The following is a 19,568-nucleotide window of genomic DNA, read 5'->3' on the forward strand; positions in this document are numbered from 1 at the left end:
GACTTTGAGACAATAACCACTTGGTTGATACATATAGAGTTTGCTTGCTTTGTACTCCGCTGGCACACGGTGCAGATGTGAGCTGATGTAACAATGTGCTATGCAGCAATAAACCCATCCCTTGTCTGATGACTGCTGACAACCATGAAAAGCTGTCCAGCTTTGTTCCTGTGCTGAACAGTAAGGCAAAACAGAAGTACCGTGAGCCTTTAAGCTCTGGTTTAAGGAGTAAAGTGCAAAAATGTAAGGCAAGGCAAGGATGCTGTGAGCATCCAGAATCACTAAGCAAGCAAACTCTACAAGGGAAAGCAATGACCTTGAAAGTTGTTCCAAATCATGAGATGAGTGCTTGTCCCTGCACACAAAATGTTCTTAAAGCAGAACTTAATTGAAAGTTACAAGCGTGTTCTAAAGTGAAGCATGCAAGCTCGGAATTGTCTTGCAAGTGGATCAGAGATGTGCCATGATGATATGGTGAGGCTGGTAATGTATTGGGTGCCAACACCCATGGGCAGGGACTGTGTGTGGGCACTGATCTGGAATCGCTGGGTAACTACTCTTGATTGTTGTATCAAGAAATTTCACCATCTAGCTTCTAACCAGCAAATGTGAGAATGAGAGAACTGCATAATAACCAGGTGCGATTAATGCTTGCAAACAGGCCTTTCATTGCTCACCAGTGAGAATCTCATCTCACTGCTCATCACTGGGTTGGAAAATTAGGCTTTTTACTCCTAATGTCAAGAAGTTTCTTGCTGTCTGTTTCACGTGATTATCCCAACTTTCACACCAATGTTCACATTTATCTGTGCCAGGGAATATTCTGCTCTTTGTATCATATAATTGAGAAAACCATAACTATAGGATATAAATAAGAAATTTGTCAACATATAGGAAGGCCTAATGTTCTTTGTTCTTAACCTAGTCATATCCAAATTCTGGTGAGAATGATAATACCTTATTCTGCTTTAACAGACGTCTGTGCAGCTCAATCCTTTGTTGGAAACAAAAAAAAAATCAAAGATAGGTCTTCTTGCACATCGCTGCAATTTTGCTACACCTTAAAGAAGGTCTTTCTGATAGTTTCAATCCAACTCAAACTTTAGGAAGTCAATTTTCAGCACCCAAAGCCGATACCCTGCCATTTTTTGTGTCTTTAACTAAAACAACAGATGCCAATATCATGGATTCTCTGGACAATAAAAATGAGGTTATCATTTATTCTACTTTTATCGTTAGGCCATCTGCTCAGAATAAAGTAGACTGATTAATGATTGCAATAATCAAGTTAAAGAAGTCTTTTTGTGTTTAAGAATATTCATGAAGAAAGCACTTTAGAATGTATTACAGTAATAGAGGCCCTATACAAATGTAAATTGTTGCTGTTGACTAACATGTGGGTAAAAGTGAACCAATTTACATTGTCATTCTTTTGAAAAAAAATGAAGAGAGATTGCTTGATGCAATTTATCCGGTAGGTAACCTTTGCCGCTGGCTTCATTAAAATTCTGTAACAAGAGAGGTACAGAGGAAGGTGCCAATTCTTTCCTTTAAATAAATCCAGATGAGTATCTATTTGTTGAGAACCAATTGATTTCTCCAGTTCTTCTATTATAATTGATAAGTACTTCGCTAATTGTAATAGTTTGAAACAAAAATAAAAACTTCAGCATCAGGACACTCAGTTGTTCATTTACAATACCACAGTAAAGTTCTTAAAAAAAGCTATTAATTCAATGTGGATTTACATTTAAGTTATTAAGGAGTCTGCTAAAATTTAAAAAACGTCTTGTTGGTTTCCTAATTAAGTGAAGGTGAAAATATCTGATTTTAAAATTAGAAACAACTTAGTGTCAAAAACAAACAATCAAATTCAATAGGTTAGCATTCCAAATTTTTATAGGAAGAGGGAAAGGATATTTATTAATTTATGTTTATTTTTACTTTTTCACAACTTGCCACAATATACTCCAAATCCAATTTAAGGGAGTTAGTTATCTGCTCAAGATAACTTAAATCTGACTTTAGTAGATTCCTGAAAGCAGATTGAATAGATTTTTGCTTCCTGTCCACAGAAACAAAACTGGCATAAATTCAGCACATTTCTGTAGAAGCAAATCACTGCACATGCTGGAAATCTTGGACAAAAACAAAAACTGCTAGAAATATTTAGCTGTTCATGTAGCATGTGAAGAAGGGTCATCAACCTGACACACTGGTGAGGGAGGCTCAATTAATTTAAATATTTGTCATTTCACTGACTGGATTGAGAACCTCAGTGACATAAACATTATTCCCACTCACTGACAAGAGCTGCCAGTCCAATTTTCCTTTCCAATTTCCAGCAGCCCCACTGGGAACAGTGACTGCCATCACTGTTGCGCCTACCAGAGGCCTGGGGTCTTTTGACTGACAGCAAGTGTCTTTGAAAGAGGGACCACCCAGGAAAGCCACTGGAAAATCCAAATGTTTTTGCTGAGCAGCCTTCAGGAGACATGGGAATCTATACAAACTCAGGAGAATCCCTGAACCACCACTAAATCTTGGTAGGTTCATGGATAATGACCCTTAAGTGACATATTAGTGAACCAAATTAATTAACGGATGGGTTTCCTGCGTCAGTCCAATTCACCCATTGATTATTAATTAACCATTGATTTCCTGCTGATGGGAAAAGAAAATGTGGTCTTCCCTGAAATTATGCTCACTATTTAGCTCACATCAGTGGGATCCATTAAATCCAGCCCCTTAACTCTCTTTTTCTCTCCATAAATGCTGCCTGCCCTGCTGAGTATTTCCAATAATTTCTGTTTCTATTTCAGCATATTTCTAGTCTGAGTCCCCTGAGATCAGGAGCTCAAATGGATGGAGAACAATGAGTGCAAACATCTACCGGCACAGTTTGAGGGCATCCATGGAATGATCTGCAACTACTTGTCAAACTTTTTTTCTGACAGTGTCTCCGAAAGCTTGAAACCAAAAAATACAATATTCACAAGATCATAGTAAAACAATCACCTTCACAATCATCTCCAAGTCTGGCTCTGTTATAGCTTGACTTTATAATACCAGCTGTTTATTGTTGTTCAGTCAATAATAGAGTACTTCTTTCTTAACACCATAAGGACTATACCAATTAAAGGATGCTACTCACACATTTTCTCATGGGGTTAGACTTTAAGAGGTGCTATCTCCCAGATCCTTTATTGATGAGGATCCCCTCTGACCAAGATCCTGTTGGCTGCCCTGTAGAAATTTAATGCTGAGAGCAGAGCTACTTGCTTTAAGGAGAGATTTCTGCCCCAGTCCGCCTCAGAAAGCTGCCATTCAATCCCTTTGACCAGCAACTCCATAGTCCCAGTAATGCTGAGACTACTAGCAGTCCCTGATGCTAAGGAACAAGGAATAACATGCAAGTCTGGGTTAAAGGGCAATGTAAATGGGGCGACTGGAGGATACATTCAAGAGGCTAGGAAAAGTAATAACCATAAGATGTAGAAATAGAATTAGGCCATTCAGGTATCAAGTCTACTCCATCATTCAATGAGATAATGGCTGATCTGATCATCCTCAATTCCACTTTCCCACCTTTTCACATAACTCTCAATTCCCTTACTGATTAAAAATCTGTCTGAGTCTGCTTTGAGTATATTTAATGATTCAAGCTCAATAGCCCTCTGCATAAAGAATTTCACAGATTCACTACCCTCTAAGATAATAAATTCCGCCTTCACTCTTCCTTAAATGTGTGACTCCTTATTCTAAGATCATAGTCTCTGCTCCCTCTGGTCCTAGACTCTCCCACAAGGGGAATTGATTTCTGTATCTGCTTTGTCAAGTCCCCTAAGAATGGAGTGAGATGACCTTTAACGGAACTGCTTCCAATGGGCAGAGGTGGCATCCAAAGGTTGTTGCCATCCAGCCCCCTCTGCTACCCAGGTTTCCCACATAGTGTGACCAAAATACTGGCATCAACAAGATGAGGCACTTAAGTGGCCATTAATTTTCCTGAGGTTGGGTAGGTTTCTAACATCTCCTCTGCCCTACTGTAACATTTCAGACAGATTGGGTATAGATGAGTCGCCAGTTGTAATCACCAACTTCAAACTCACTGGTGGGGAAACACAAAATCAGCCCATGGCAACTGAAGATAAATGTAGTTCGATCAGCATAACCGACATCAGGGAATAATTATACCAAAATGAAATTCAAAAGGAGATGCTTATCACTAGAGGATTGATATTCTAGGTCCTCACACACGCCTAGCATATATTAGAATGTTATGGACAATACACCAACAACATTTGACATGCTAGTGGCAATTGAGGACTCAAATGTCTAACCTTCTTAGCTGTTCTACAGTAATAGAAAACATAAAATGTGAATATTTGTAAGACTTACTTTCTTACAAATTAGCTTTGAATGGACAGTCTCCTATAAAACAAAACTGTTTTCTATAATAAATAACTTTGGATAAACCTCTGCATATTCTAACAAATCTCCAATAATATGTATAATCTTTTTGCAAAACTTTTTTGTTTTCTTTCCCGTTGAAAACAGTTGCAACACAATCCATGTATTAGTTCATATAGAATGCCTTAGAAGTTGACAATTCTGAATGCTTTTCAACATGAATTTGTATCACCATTGACTCATTCAGCTTTAAACTGGGCATATTCAGGAACTCGAATCCCTCAGTGCATAATTTAAAGCAGAAAATCTGGGGCAAAGTGCGTGCAACTTAGAAATCCTAGGCATATAACTTGGTCTGAATTTTTTTTTAAACTTCCAAGGGAATTTCCTATTTAATGATTATTCTACCAGCTATCGGTACACATCGAACCATCACTACCATAGTTCAGTAGCATCAATCACTCTCACGACAATCTGACAGTATTACTTTCAATAATTACCCTATCAATTAATAAAATAGAAAACTGCATTGCACAACTTCTGCTCCTGTGCCTTCGAATAAATAGTGTCTTTAGCACATAAATGTTTTTAATCTCTTTGAAGACGAAAGGAGCAAGCATTCAGTGAGCCTAAAGTCAAATACAAATCACTGATCTGCTTTACTTCACAGAATGGTGAACATACCAAAGAACTGTTCTGATCAGAGTCACTTAATTCAATATGCATAGCTAATTTTAAGCATATTAAAAATAAAAGTTTGCCACATAAATGGATCACAGTACTTGGCTTAAAAATAACTTCTAATCATAATCCAGCATGTTAATCTCTTTACTTTTGCAAATGTTATCATATATTTTCTTAAAAATCTTTAGTTTCAAAAATTTCTACTGTCTGTCATTCTAGGCTAAATTTCACTAGAAATTGACACTGTTATGTTTAGCATATTTCATGAAGAATTTCTGAGAGTCATCATGGGTTTCTCATGCTACCTTCCCAAATTTGCTTCATTACCATTGCACCATGCCCCGATGGTGCTCCACTCACCATGTTCCACCACTCACAACAGACAAATATTGGCCACATTCATGACATTTCAGGATTACTGACACCAACTCCATCATAAAAGCCCAGCCACACATCTGACAAGCACTGGCAGTCCATAATTGCCATGCAAAAGACCTGTCAATTGCATCATATGTGTTGGACAGAGGGAAATCAGCACCCTGCTTTGCTGATGGTGACCTACATGTCTTGTTAGATGGAGGTGCATGTGGTCAATGTCCACAGAGCATATCCTGACATGTTGGTGTCTGGTGTCTAAGATAGAGGGCCAGAAGAGCAAATGATGAGCTGAAGTCACCAGATTACTGCTCTGAACATCATATTAGGAACTGTCACTATTTAGTTCCTAAACTGTGATTTGGAGAATGGGAAACTGCATATTAATGAAGCAATGCAAACAGACCTCTCATCACTCACCATTCAATGCTTGTTGAGAAAAGGGAACTTCTTTCTCTTGACATTGGGAATCTCATTACTTCGCATTTCAGACAATTTTCCAAACTTTCTTTTCAATGCCCAAGTCGTTCAGAGATAGAAAAGATTCCACCCTATATGTTTTAACTCCTGCTGGTCATAAGTAGGAGTGGAACACCCACCAACCCTCCTGATCAGCACCTCAGTGAGTAACTCCCTAATAAAAATGTGCAAATCAGTAGAGCAGAGGGCTGATAAAACTTCAGCTGAAGAGTATAACAAATATTAGGGTTGACTTCATGTTTGGCTTCTCCTGATTGTGTACTATGATTTTATCAATGAAGTGGTTAAAAACAAATTCACCAGCAGGTATTCATCCCAACACTGTCAGTACTTACATTTATAATGAATAAGAATTTATATCTTGAAATATATTGGAATAGGTTTGCCAACTTGAAGTTAGATATTTGTTTTTCTATCAGCTTTTCTTTCCACCATGTTAAAAGTACAAAATGGAGTTCTCTTGGAAAACAGTAAGAAAAGAAAGTTTGAATTTAAATAATTTGGGGGTGAATGTTGCTAGAAATAGGCGGAGTTACATTTTTATGAAGTTTCATGGATGGTTTCTCACTGAGGCTGTGAGCAAGCAGCCTTGGACTGCTGAGACGAGAGTGGGAGTAGGGAGCCTGGGGCAGCCGGGGTGTGGTGAGAGTGGGAGCAGGCAGCCCAGGACACCTGGCAGTGAGAGTGGGAGCAGGCAGTGGGGGTGGTAGCAGGAGATGGAATAGGTTTCCTATGGCAGCAGCAGCAGCAGGAACAGGCTGCTAGGTTGCGAGAGCTGGCAGCCCAGGGCAGCAGTGGGAGCAAGGGCAGGATCGAGTCCAAATTGGAGGATGTTGACCCCTTGTGAGGAGTCCGAGCCCAGCATGGCCAGACACCTATGGATTGTGCTGTTAAACTGTTAGCTGTGTTTCTTTGTTTTCCAATTTTTAGTAAGAAGGACTATTTAACTTCTTAAACTTCACTTTCTTTATTTTTCTGCTCTGTACCGAAAATTCTGCACCGAGGTATCTTTGTACCTAGGATGGTGCCGTGTGAGTACATGTGAAAATAAACCTAATTCGATGCAATTCAAGTTCTCTTCATTAACTACATCCCAATGGTACCATGCTAGTTCAACACTAGCCCAATTGTCTCACTCACAGTACCCAGAAATACTCATTACTGTCAGGATATCCTGCAATTCCTGGCACTGGAGACATCTCTAACCCTCAGCTTTGCACCCAGTCAATTGTTGGCAGTCCAGAGTTGTCCTTCGCCTTGCATGCAGTGTGATAGCAATTACTAACCAAAGCTTATCACATATGTGGCATGGCTGGCACTTAACGCACATTCCTACATCTGTTGCTGTTTAAGCACTGGACCACAAAGTTCTCATGTCCATAGCTATATCATGTCTTATCAATATCTTCTTAAGTCAATGTTTCTCTTTCTCCAATGCCCATGTAACTCAGCACCTTAACATTGGTCAATGTGGCATCATCACATACAGAGAAGTCTTCAATCACTTCAAAATAGTAACTTTTATTCACCAACACCAAAGTGAAAAGAGATCAAAGGGAAATTGTCTTTGTCGCTTGGAAATGAAACAAAGTGCTTGCATGTCGAACATCAATAATTCTAAATCAATGAATGATCACCGCACCCAACTCTCATCTATTTGAACTGGGTGTCGATAAACTCATGTACAGTTTGGAGTGCTAGATATGGCCACTGGGTTCTTGCCCATGCAATGTATTTCCCATATATGCGATTGATACATGCTGTAGATGTGAGACTGACATGGCACTGCCATATAGAAACATGCCCAATTAGAGTAAGAATCATATAGCACAGAAACAGACCCTTCGGTCCAACTCATCCATGCTGACCAAGTTTTCCAAACTACACCAGTGCCACTGGTCTGCATTCGAACCATATCCTTCTAAACCTTTCCTATTCATGTACCAATCTAAACATCTTTTAAATGTTACAACTGTACCTGCATCTACCACTTCTTCAGGCAATTCATTCCACACCACAAACCACTATCTATGTGAAGACCTTGCCCTTCAGGTTCCTTTTAAATCTTCCTCTTCTTACCTTAAAAAGAATGTCCCTGGTTTTGAAATGCCCCACCCAAGGGAAAAGAACTTTGCTATTCACCCTATCTATGTCACTCATGATTTTGCTGACAGGGATGACAAGCTGCCAAGCTTGGTATCAGTGCTAAGCAACACAACAAGACAGAAATATTATAAGCTCTTAAGGTCTGGATGACAGGGCAAAACACAAAAAGACAAGGCAAGGCAGAGACACTGTGAGCATCCAGGTAGGTGCAAAGTGAGTGAGTGCTAAGAAAGCAATTGAGCAGCTCTGAGATGCTGCCTGGTCCCATCCTGAACTGAAACATAGAATCATAGAAGCCCAGTACAGACAGAGGCCATTCAGCCCATCAAATTTACACCAACCCTCCAAAGACCATCCCACCCAGACTACATTCCCACCCTATCCCCATCACCCTGCACTAACCATGGCTAATTCACCTAATCTGCACAATATGGGACAATTTATCCTGGTCTATCCATCTAACCCGCACATCTTTGGACTGTGGGAGGAAACCGGAGCACCTGGCAGAACCCTACGCAGTCACGAGGACAACGTGCGAACACCACACAGACCCAAGGCTGGAATTGAATTCAAGTCCCTGGCATAGTTAGGCAGCAGTGCTAATTACTGTACCACCATGCCACCCTATCTTCACAGCAGCGTTGCAATTAAAGATGCAGTTATGTTCCAAAGAACAGCATGAAAAGCAGAAGTGTACTTTCAAAGGTTCAAACAGACAGAAGATATCTATTCTGATTTTCAGGTTGGGAATTCTTGGTGTCATTTTCTATCCAGCAGGTAGAAGACTTGGAGATTAATGAGGTGGGATTAAGTCCTAATAAAGGTAACAATGAGCAACAGTCTATGTTAATAAACCTCTCACCACTCACTAGCGAGAATCTCATTCCAACATCCCAACATTTAGTTGGAAAATGAGACTTTCTGGTCTTGACATTGAGGAGGAAGTTGCTGGTATCAGGTTGGGCCTTGCTGGACATCATCTTACTATAGCCCAAATTGTTCTGGGACTGAGAAAATTCTGCTCTTGGTTGCACATTACAACCAGTGTTTCAAAACAAAAAGCAAGTAAATAAGAAGAAGAAAAAGATTGATTCAATCATTTCCATTACAACATAAGTTTAAAAATTCATTCTATGAAGATTCACAGTTGTAGCCAATCAAAAGAGTACAATATATTAAAAGTATTTTGTTTCCAAATGCCCTACAATTCAGTTGAAGGAAACAACTGGTACCTAAGTTTTGTTATTTAATTATGTAGCTTGATCTTTCATTGGTAATATTTGATTGATCGCTGCATTTGGAGAATAGCCAAAGTAACCAGTCATATTTTAATAATTTCTCGCTACTCAATTTAAAGTTCATTTAAACTTATTAGATTTTCCTACTGAAATTGCTAGAAGGTGCAAATTAGTTGTGTTTACCTTATATGTTGCTGGATTCTGAGATGTATCTTTCTTACTATCTTCTCTTTTCAATGAGAAATGTACAAAAGCCATAGGAATGTGTGGCCTGTTAAATTTTAATGGTTCACATTGGCACAAGCTTCAAACTAGATTACATTTGTCTGCTGATTGGTGCTGATGTTCTGTGTCTGTGACTAAGCTGAACGCAGGGAAAATCATCTGCAGAGAATTGTATCATTCAGTGTCAGCAGAGGTCCAGATTCCAACTCATTCTAACCAGCCCACTTCCCACTCCAGTATTATTGCACTTGTACCAAATTTCTCTGCATGCTTTTTCAATTCAAGTGTTGGCCAGTTAATTTTAAACAGATTAACAACCAGTTTTAAAAAAATACAGTGCAAGTTATTACTTCAATCTTGAGTTTAAGCAAGACTAACAGACCACTTAAACACTCGAGCAACATTTTGTAACAGACAGCAAACAGTGCAAGACAATATTATCATTATTTTGTATGTGATAAAATTGTTACACTGTGCTGGTCTGAAACAAAGAAATAGTTGAAGAAATAAATTAAACAACTAACCTTTGAATTATCCATTCCCAGCTTTTCTACTGATTTTCTGATGTAATCCACAAAGGATGAAGACTTAGAATATATCTTGCCAACATTTTTGTTTCTGTAAAATACCAAACTTCATAAGATACAATCATTTTGGTTAAATTTACTACTAAAAGAGCTATAAACAGTTTAATTGCAATCACTTATTCTGACAGAGGGAATCCTTGATAAATAAATTTGTGTTATTTAACAAGAGATGAGACAGATAGGTAATATGCTATTACTGTACATAGAAATTCCTTGGATTTACCAAGTCCATATTTTCACATTCAATCTCAGTGTTTCTTCATAAAAGTGAAAGAATTAGATTTCCAGCAGCTGCAATATTTTGCTTTTGTTGTATAAAGATGTGAAAGATCTTTCTCAATTAGCATGCAGTTCAGCTGTTCACTCAATATTTATTTTCAAAGATCGAATATTTACAAAAAAATTTTAGTCTTACAGACTATGGAGAAAGATCCCATTGATGCCCATAAAAGCATTATACTTTTCATAACTGTTGACACTTACATATGACAAAGCATTGTCCTTCTGGGTGAAATACTTCCGAACTACAGTAAATTTTACAGGACCATTACATTTAAGTCAGTGGCTCAGATTTTCTGTCCATTTTGCCACCATGATAGTGAGTGGTCTTCTAAGCAGCAGCTGCAGATTCCTCCATGGCGTGACCAAGTGAGAAAGTTACTGGCCTCTGATTGGTCACCAGTTCTCACTAGGCAGGATTTCCATCCCTGGACTCTTTATTCCAGGTGGAAGTCTGCCCAAGATTTCGCTAATACCTGATGGCATTAGATTCAATGTGTCTTCCCTGGAAGATGCAATGTGGGTTTATGCCAGCTCATCAGCCACTATTGCTCAACAAGTTTCCACCAACATTTCGAGCTAAATATGGTTTGTTCATAGCTGAAGGAGGGAAGAAAATGATATTGGTTATATGCTGTCAAAAGGAGGAAAGGGAAGTAACAACAAAAGGGATGGTCTGGGCAGGCAATATTAAATGACAAACTTGTCATGGAGCAAAAGACAAAGTGAATGGAAATGCAGATGTTGGAAATCTCAAATAAAAACAAGTGCTAGAGAAACTTGGCAGGTCTGGCAGACTCTGTGGACATAGAATTTTTCAAGTCCAGTATGACTTAGAACTGAAGACAATGAAGATATTCTATTCTACAGAACAGATGGAAGAAGAGCCACACTGGACTCAAAATATTAACTCTGCTCTTCTCTCCACAAATGCTGCAAAGGGAATGGCATGGGTCACAGTAAAGAGACAAAGTATTTTTCCAGAATGTAAGGCCAGAATAATGAACATCTCTGTCCAAAAGTCAAAATATTAGAAACAAGACTCAAACTGCAAATAGGCAAACGTGAGGACTGCAGATACTGGAAACCGGAGTTTAGATTAGAGTGGAGCTGGAAAAGCACAGCAAGTCAGGCAGCAGCCGAGGAGCAGGAAAATCGACGTTTCGGGCAAAAGCCCTTCATCAGGAATGGAGGCAGGGAGCCTCCAGGGTGAAGGGATACATAGGAGTGGGGTGGGGCTGGGGAGAAGGTAGCAAAGAGTACGATAGGTGAATGGGGTTGGGGATGGAGGTGATAGGTCAGAGGGGAGGGTGGAGTGGATAGGTGGGAATGGAGATTAGCAGGTAGGACAGGTCATGAGGACAGTACTGAGCTGGAAGGTTGGAACTGAGGTAAGCTGGGTCGGAGATGAAATGAGAAAACTGGTGAAGTCCACATTGATGCCCTGGGGTTGAAGTGTTCCGAGGCGGAAGATGAGGCGTTCTTCCTCCAGGAGTCGGGTGGTGAAGGAGTAGCAGTGGAGGAGGCACACAACCTGCATGTCCTCGGCAGAGTGGGAGGGGGAGTAGAAATGCGGTGGCAGGTGCCAGGATGGGAGGGTGATTTGTTGGGGGGGTGTGGACCTGACCAGGTAGTCACGGAGGGAACGGTCTTTGCGGAAAGCGGAAAGGGGTGGGGAGGGAAATATATCTCTGGTGCTGGGGTCTGTTTGGAGGTGACAGAAATGTCAGCAGATGATGCGGTTTACGCGAAGGTTGGTGGGGTGGAAAGTGAGGACCAGGGGGGTTCTGTCCTTGTTACGGTTGGAGGGGTGGAGTTTGAGGGTGGAGGTGTGGGATGTGAATGAGATGCGTTGGAGGATATCTTCAACTACGTGGGAAGGGAAATTGCGGGCTCTAAAGAAGGAGGCCATCTGGTGTGTTCTGTAGTGGAACTGGTCCTCTTGGGAGCAGAAATGGCAAAGGCGGAGGAATTGGGAATACAGGATGGCATTTTTGCAGGAAGTAGGGTGGAAGAGGTGTAATCCAGGTAGCTGTGGGAGTCAGTGGGTTTGTAAAAAATGTCAGTGTCAAGTTGGCCATCATTAATGCAGATGGAGAGGTCCAGGAAGGGGAGGGAGGTGTCAGGAATAGTCCAGGTGCATTTAAGGTCGGGGTGGAATGTGTTGGTGAAGTTGATGAATTACTCAACCTCCTCGCGGAAGCATGAGGTGGCGCCAATGCAGTATCAATGTAGCGGAGGAAGAGGTGAAGAGTGATGCCGGTGTAACTATGGAAGATGGATTGTTCTATGTAGCCGACAAAGAGACAGGCAAAGCTGGGGCCCATACGGGTGCCCAAGGCTACACCTTCGGGCTGGAGGAAATGGGAGGATTCGAAGGAGAAATTGTGACAGTTGAGGACCAGTTCAGCCAAACGAATGAGAGTGTCAGTGGAAGGGTAGTGTTGGGGACGTCGGGAGAGGAAGAAATGGAGGGCTTGGAGGCCCTGGTCATGGTGAATGGAGGTGTAGAGGGATTGGATGTCCATGGTGAACATGAGCTGTTGGGGGCAGGAGAAACGGAAGTCTTGGAGGAGGTGGAGGGCGTGGGTGGTGTCTTGAACGTATGTGGGGAGTTCCTGGACTAGGGGGGGAATAGGACAGTATTGAGGTAGGTAGAGATGAGTTCGGTGGGGCAGGTGCATGCTGAGACAATGGGTCGGCCAGGGTGGTCAGGCTTATGGATCTTGGGAAGGAGGTAGAATCAAGTGGTGCGGGATTCCCGGACTACGAGTTTGGAAGCTGTGGGTGGGAGATCCATGGGCACCCTTACGGGCCCCAGCTATGCCTGTCTCTTTGTCGTCTATGTAGAACAGTCATTCTTCCGTACTTACATTGGCACCACTCCCCACCTCTTCCTCTGCTACATTGATGACTGCATTGGCGCCACCTCGTGCTCCCACGAGGAGGTTGAGCAGTTCATCAACTTCACCAACGCATTCTGCCCCGACCTTAAGTTCACCTGGACCATCTCTGACCTCCCTCCCCTTCCTGGACCTCTCCATCTCCATTAATGACGACCGACTTGACACTGACACTTTTTACAAACCCACCGACTCCCATAGCTACCTGGATTACACCTCTTCCCAGAGTTTAGATCAGAGAGGTGCTGGAAAAGCACAGCAGGTCAGGCAGCATTCTGATGAAGGGCTTTTGCTTGAAATGTCGATTTTCCTGCTCCTTGGCTGCTGCCTGACCTGCTGTGCTTTTCCAGCTCCATTCTAATCTAAACTCTGGTTTCCAGCATCTTCCCACCCTACCTCCTGCAAAAATGCCATCCCGTATTCACAATTCCTCTACTTCCGCCGTATAATCTGCTCCCAGGAGGACCAGTTCCACCACAGAACACACCAGGTGGCCTCCATCTGTAGAGACCGCAATTTCCCTTCCCACGTGGTTGAAGATGCCCTCCAACGTAATCCATATTCTGCACCTCCGCCCTCAAACCTCACTCGTCCAACTGTAACAAGGCCAGAACCCTCCTGGTCCTCACTTTCCACCCCACCAACCTTCGCATAAACCGCATCATCCGCCGACATTTCCGCCACCTCCAAACAGACCCCAGCACCAGAGATATATTTCCCTCCCCACCCCTTTCCGCAAAGACTGTTCCCTCCGTGACTACCTGGTCAGGTCCACGCCCCTCAACAACCCACCCTCCCGTCCCGTCACTTTCCCCTGCCACCGCAGGAATTGCAAATCCTGCGCCCACACCTCCTCCCTCACCTCCAACGAAGGCCCCAAAGGAGCCTTCCACATCCATCAAAATTTCACCTGCACATCCACCAATGTCATTTATTGTATGCATTGCTCCCTATGCGGTCTCCTCTACATTGTGGAGACTGGACGTCTCCTCGCAGAGCGCTTTCGGGAACATCTCCAGGACACCCGCACCAATCAACCCCACCACCCTGTGGCCCAACATTTCAACTTCCCCCTCCCACTCTGCCGAGGACATGCAGGTCGTGGGCCTCCTTCACCGCCGCTCCCTCACCACCCGACGCCTGGAGGTAGAATGCCCCTCCCCCAGCTTATCCCAGTTCCAACTTTCCAGCTGAGCACTGTTCTCATGACCTGTCCTACCTGCCAATCTCCCTTCCCATCTATCCACTCCACCCTCCCCTCTGACCTATCACCTCCATCCCCACCCCCATTCACCTATTGTACTCTTTGCTACCTTCTCCCCAGCCACCCCACACCCCCATTTATCTCTCCACCCTGGAGGCTCCCTGCCTCCATTCGTGATGAAGGGCTTTTGCCCAAAACATCGATTTTCCTGCTCCTCGGATGCTGCCTGACCTGCTGTGCTTTTCCAGCACCACTCTAATCTAAACTCAAACTGCAAATGGCAAAGAAAACATGAAATTTCGGGGTAACAGGTTCTGGTGTGAAATTATTCAATTCAATGTTAAATTCAGAAAGCTGTGAAATGTCTAAACATAAAATAAGCTGCTGTTCTTTGAGCTTGTGTTGAGCTTTAGTACAACACTAACAAGCCAACGATAGAAAAGTCGGTGTGGAAGCAAAAATTTTAAATTAAACAACAAGCAACTTTAAAATCAAAGTTAAGCTTGTAAACTAACTGGGGATATTTCACACAGGAACCAACAGCCTGCATTTCTTTCCCTCAAGGTAGTAGAGACCATATTGAGCTTTCCATGTCGCACATAAATTTCAAAGAAGTACCAGTAAATCATTGTTCCACATGGAACGAGTGTTTGGGGTTTTGGATGATGAAGGAAGAGGCAGGGGAAGGTGATCGCTAGGCAAGATACAATAGGAAGAAGACAAAGTGTTGAGGGTCATTGACAAACAGACTAAAGTGTAATGGAGGAAACACCTATTTGCAATGTTGACAGCATGCTGGAGCTGCTATAAAAAAGAACAAATGCCGAATTGAATGTTGAAGCTTGAGGGATGGAAAGGGAAGAGAAGGAAAAGCGTCTCACGGATCTGGAAGAGAGTGAAATAGGTGATGTAAATCAATAAAGATTATAATAGGGTATGTATAGAAAGTTTAACTTGCTCTGATGCTCAAGTCCAAAAGGGGGGGGGGCGGTGTTGTGTGATATTACTTTAAAATTAGAATCATGTCTTTCAGGGTGACGTCAAAAAATACTTCTTCATAAAGCGTGGTGGAAATCTGAAACTCCGGCCCCCAAACAAACTGATGATGTGAGGTCAATTGAAAATTTCAGAACTCGGGTTCAGAATATGCATGTGTAGATAAATAAATATCAGCTATGGTTCATCAGTGCAACAGAATTTATGTATGTCTGTGTGTGCATGGTGTGCTGAATGACCTAATCCTGTTCTTATGTTTCTACAATTTTGGACATATCAGAGTAGTGTAATTGGCAATTTTCTGTTGGTTGCAACACCAAATGACACTGCGACTCTGCACCAAAGATATGTATTAACAAGAAGAACAGATCATCCTTATTGCAAAATTCATTTGCGGCAAGTAACATTTGTGTCATACAAATGCAAGGCAATGACCATCTCCAGTAAGAGTCAATCTAAACACTGCAACTTGACATTCAATGGTGTTACCATCACTGAAACCCCCACATCAACATCTTTGGGGTTACCATTGACTAGAAACTCAACTGGATTTTCCATTTAAATACAGTGCCTGTATTTATAAATAAATAAAGCACATCAGAGACTAGGAATATTAGAGCAAGTAACTCACCTCCTGACATACCCAAGCCTGTCCACCATCTACAAAGCATAAGTTAGGAGTGGGATGGAATATTCCCCATTTACCTGGATGGGTGCAGCTCTGACACCATTCAAGAAGGTTGACACTATCTAGGCAAAGCTGCCCGCTTGGTTGGTACCACATCCATAAACATGCATTACTTCCACCCCCAATGTTCAGTAGCAGGAGTTCATACTATCTATAAGATGCACCGCAGAAATTTGCCAAAGATCCTTAGACATTATCTTGCAAACCCAGAAGCACTTCCATCTAGAAGGACAACAGCAGCAGGCACATGGGAATAGCATAACCTGCAAGGTCCTCTTCAAGCCACTTTTCATCCTGACTTGGAAACATATTGCCATTCCTTCACTGTCACCAGATAAAAATCCTGAACTTTGCTCCCAAGGGCATTTTAGATCAATTCACAACACATGGACTGCAGTGTAGCAAGCAGGCAACTCACTACCACCTTCTCAATGGCAACTAGGGACAGCCAATAAATGCTAGTCAGCCAGTGATGGCCATATCCCATGAGTGAATAAAAAATCCTTTTCTGCCGAATTATGAACACTTCTGAGTATAGACTCCTGGACCCTAAATTGAAACTTTCCAAACTTTTCCCACTCGGAAGTTGTCACAGCCAGCACACAGAGTTGTTTTCTTGTCCCATCATTTTAGGCTTAATTAATTGGATGTGAAACTGGAAAATACAAGTCAATCCTACCACCCAGTCCTCTAGATCTGTTTTGAATAATCATCTTCAGATGCTGTGAAATAAATGCATTGTTCTCCATTAAATCTATGTCAGAAAACATTCATGACATGCTAATTTTAATATTCTTCAAATTTCATGCAAACTTCCAAAACATACTTTGTTCTTTGCAGTGTGGTATATGCCTTTCCATTTCCAAAATGCTCTTTGATAATAACTTGCAGAACTGCACGATAAAATAAGGATTCGGAAGGAAGCTGCCAACAATAAAAGAACCAGACACTGTCAATTCAGAACAAATCAACAAATGTAATTTAGCACATTCACAGCAAAAGGATTAAGAGTGTAATAAGTTTAATAATAACAATCCCCAGTGATCTTAACAGCTGGTAAGAATACTGTAAAAATTGCATAATCACAGAAGTACCAGCTATCTACAATGCAGAGTTTATCATTTACTTTTTTCATGCCAAAATCAATCCCATTTTGAGTTTTCATTTTGGCCCTGTTTTGTGGTTTTTGCTGCTGTTTTGTATAAAACAGCCACACTGCTGGAATCAGTTTGGCAATTCTGAGATATTCTGATTAAAAGATAAGTACCAGATGAATTCTGAAATTTGTCACACACTTACAGAAATGATGGAAACGACAGTAAATTCTACAAAATAATCTTCTGAAAAATAGGCAACAGGTCCTCCTCTAAATAAGCAATAAAACTAGCAAATAATTACTCATCAGCAAATAAAATCTGAATTTCTCTTTACTTTTACAATAAAATATGTCACATAACATTTCCTTTACCATTTGCAGTATAAGTCATCTGTAAAGACTTTGACTTTTTATTTTTCTGTATTTTTGATTGTGAACTGAACTGTGAAAAGAACTGTTTTAAAAAGATTGCTGAAGAACTACTGCTGTTTTTAAAAGCAAGGAACATGACACTAAACATTGTTTATACAGCTGTTTGTTTAAGCAGTTGAAATATAGTTTGCAAAAGACCTGAAACTGAGGCACATGTACAAATGGAGATTCAGCCAGCTGATTGGTCTGTGAACTAGTGACCAGTTATCAATGACCAAGGCCTTCTGCCTGCTAACTTCAGAAGCCTTCATATCTCCACAAGTTCCGGAGTTCTCTATTTTCTGCAGTAAAAGCAATTTTCAGTCTGAAGAAAGTTTATCTTTCCTTCAGCAATTGCTATAATTTGTGACTTTTAATTAATAAGCCACAGATCTTCTGTAACTGTGAACCAGCCACTCTATGCCTCCTGCAAACTAGTGAAAGCACCTGGATAGGCAGGAATCAAAAGCATTGTTCTGACCAGCACAAGAACCAGCTCAGCAGGTTTTGTGAACAGAGACAACACAACTACTTTTCAAATTTTTCCTCCATCCATAACACTTGTGTCTTTTTTTCCGATCTGTGTCTACTGTGTGGATCAGAAGTTTATAAGTGGACTAGAGATTTAACTTGTAGTGTTGTAGGCTGACAGTTCATAATTGTTTACCAGTTGCTACAGTCTATTTACCTGTAAATAGTAATTCTGATTACGTACAGAAACCTGGTCCATGTTTTCTGTCAACCTCAGTCTAACAGACAAATTGTGCAGATTTTAAAACCTTTTGTAACCACTCAGGGAACGGTTAAGCATGATTTCCAGTGCGCCACCCCAGTGCGCTTACCATCACACATAATAGAAATTTTGTTTACTACTGAACGAAGAAATGAACCATAGCTCAAAGCGGTGTGAGGGGAAGGTTTATATTAACCTCTTAACAATTTATTCAAAGGGACAACAAAGTGCCCAATTTAAAAGGGACTTCATATCTTTCTACGAAGAAATAATGTTGAACTTATATGTGTTCTTGCTTGAGATAAACTTCTTGAGATTTCACATATGAACTAGCGTGTCCTTTAAGAACTCTTAAGAACAAGCAAATATTCCTACATAGCTTAATCTTACAAGTAATAAAAACACAATGTTTGTCCAATATTCTCAAATCACAGTTCAAGTTGAAAGTATTTTAAATGACATCAAAAAACATTTTTCAACATTTTTACACAACCAAGGATAATTTTTCCTCCAATTTTTGAAGCTGTGTTATTTTGAAGTATGGCTCCAGAAGCACTGACAGTTCTGCAGTACCTCACAAAACATTATCCTTTACAATGGACAAAGTTCAACAAGTGAAGATGCTTTATCATCAAACTATGCCAATTACAGAATAAATCGTACATAAAACAGCAACTAAAAAATTCATTTACTTTGTAGCTTTAAGACAGAAAAATAGATGAGGTGAGCTGACGTGAAAGTGATTACTCTTGAGAATAAAACAGTTTGTATGAATATAGATTTATAAAATCATGAGGCACATGGATAGGGTAATTAGACAAAGTCTTTTGGAATGGGGGAATCTACAATTAGAGGGCATAGGTTTAGGGTGACAGGGTAAAGATTTAAAAGAATCTTAAGTTAAGGGGAAACCTTTTCACACAAAGGGTGGTGCGTGAATGGAATGAGCTGCCAGAGGAAGTGATGGAGGCTGGTACAATTATAGCATTTAAAAGGTATCTGAATGGGTATATGAATAAAAAGGATTTAGAGAGATAAGGGCCAAATGCTGGCAAATGGAATCAAATTAGTTAAGGATATCTGGTCGGCATGGATGAGTTGGACTGAAGCGTCTGTTTCCATGCTGTACATCTCTATGACTTTATGAATC

At 41.0% G+C, this 19,568-nt stretch overlaps 1 protein-coding gene and 1 long non-coding RNA gene across 4 annotated transcripts in view; one reads left to right on the forward strand and one right to left on the reverse strand.

Moving 5' to 3' along the window:
* Positions 1-15,651, forward strand: part of LOC122559737 (uncharacterized) — a 46,522-nt gene extending 30,871 nt beyond the window's left edge. For both annotated transcript variants that reach the window (XR_015760412.1, XR_015760413.1), the window contains one exon: positions 15,528-15,651. This is a non-coding gene — a long non-coding RNA (uncharacterized LOC122559737). The remainder of the gene's footprint in view (positions 1-15,527) is intronic.
* Positions 1-19,568, reverse strand: part of mettl25 (methyltransferase like 25) — an 87,645-nt gene that overhangs the window by 10,649 nt on the left and 57,428 nt on the right. The window contains exons 8-9 of one of the 2 annotated variants that reach the window (XM_043709683.2): positions 17,005-17,102; positions 10,046-10,139 (exon numbers count right to left, since the gene is read on the reverse strand). In XM_043709683.2, the coding sequence (XP_043565618.2) occupies positions 10,046-10,139; positions 17,005-17,102 (192 nt within the window). Of the gene's footprint in view, positions 1-10,045; positions 10,140-10,591; positions 10,988-17,004; positions 17,103-19,568 lie in introns of those variants that run through there. The other variant, XM_043709685.2, reaches the window with a different exon arrangement.

The sequence above is a fragment of the Chiloscyllium plagiosum genome, unplaced genomic scaffold, assembly GCF_037043375.1.
Source record: "Chiloscyllium plagiosum isolate Xiang-an unplaced genomic scaffold, Cpla_swu_hap1 HiC_scaffold_19, whole genome shotgun sequence".
Lineage (NCBI taxonomy): Eukaryota > Metazoa > Chordata > Chondrichthyes > Orectolobiformes > Hemiscylliidae > Chiloscyllium > Chiloscyllium plagiosum.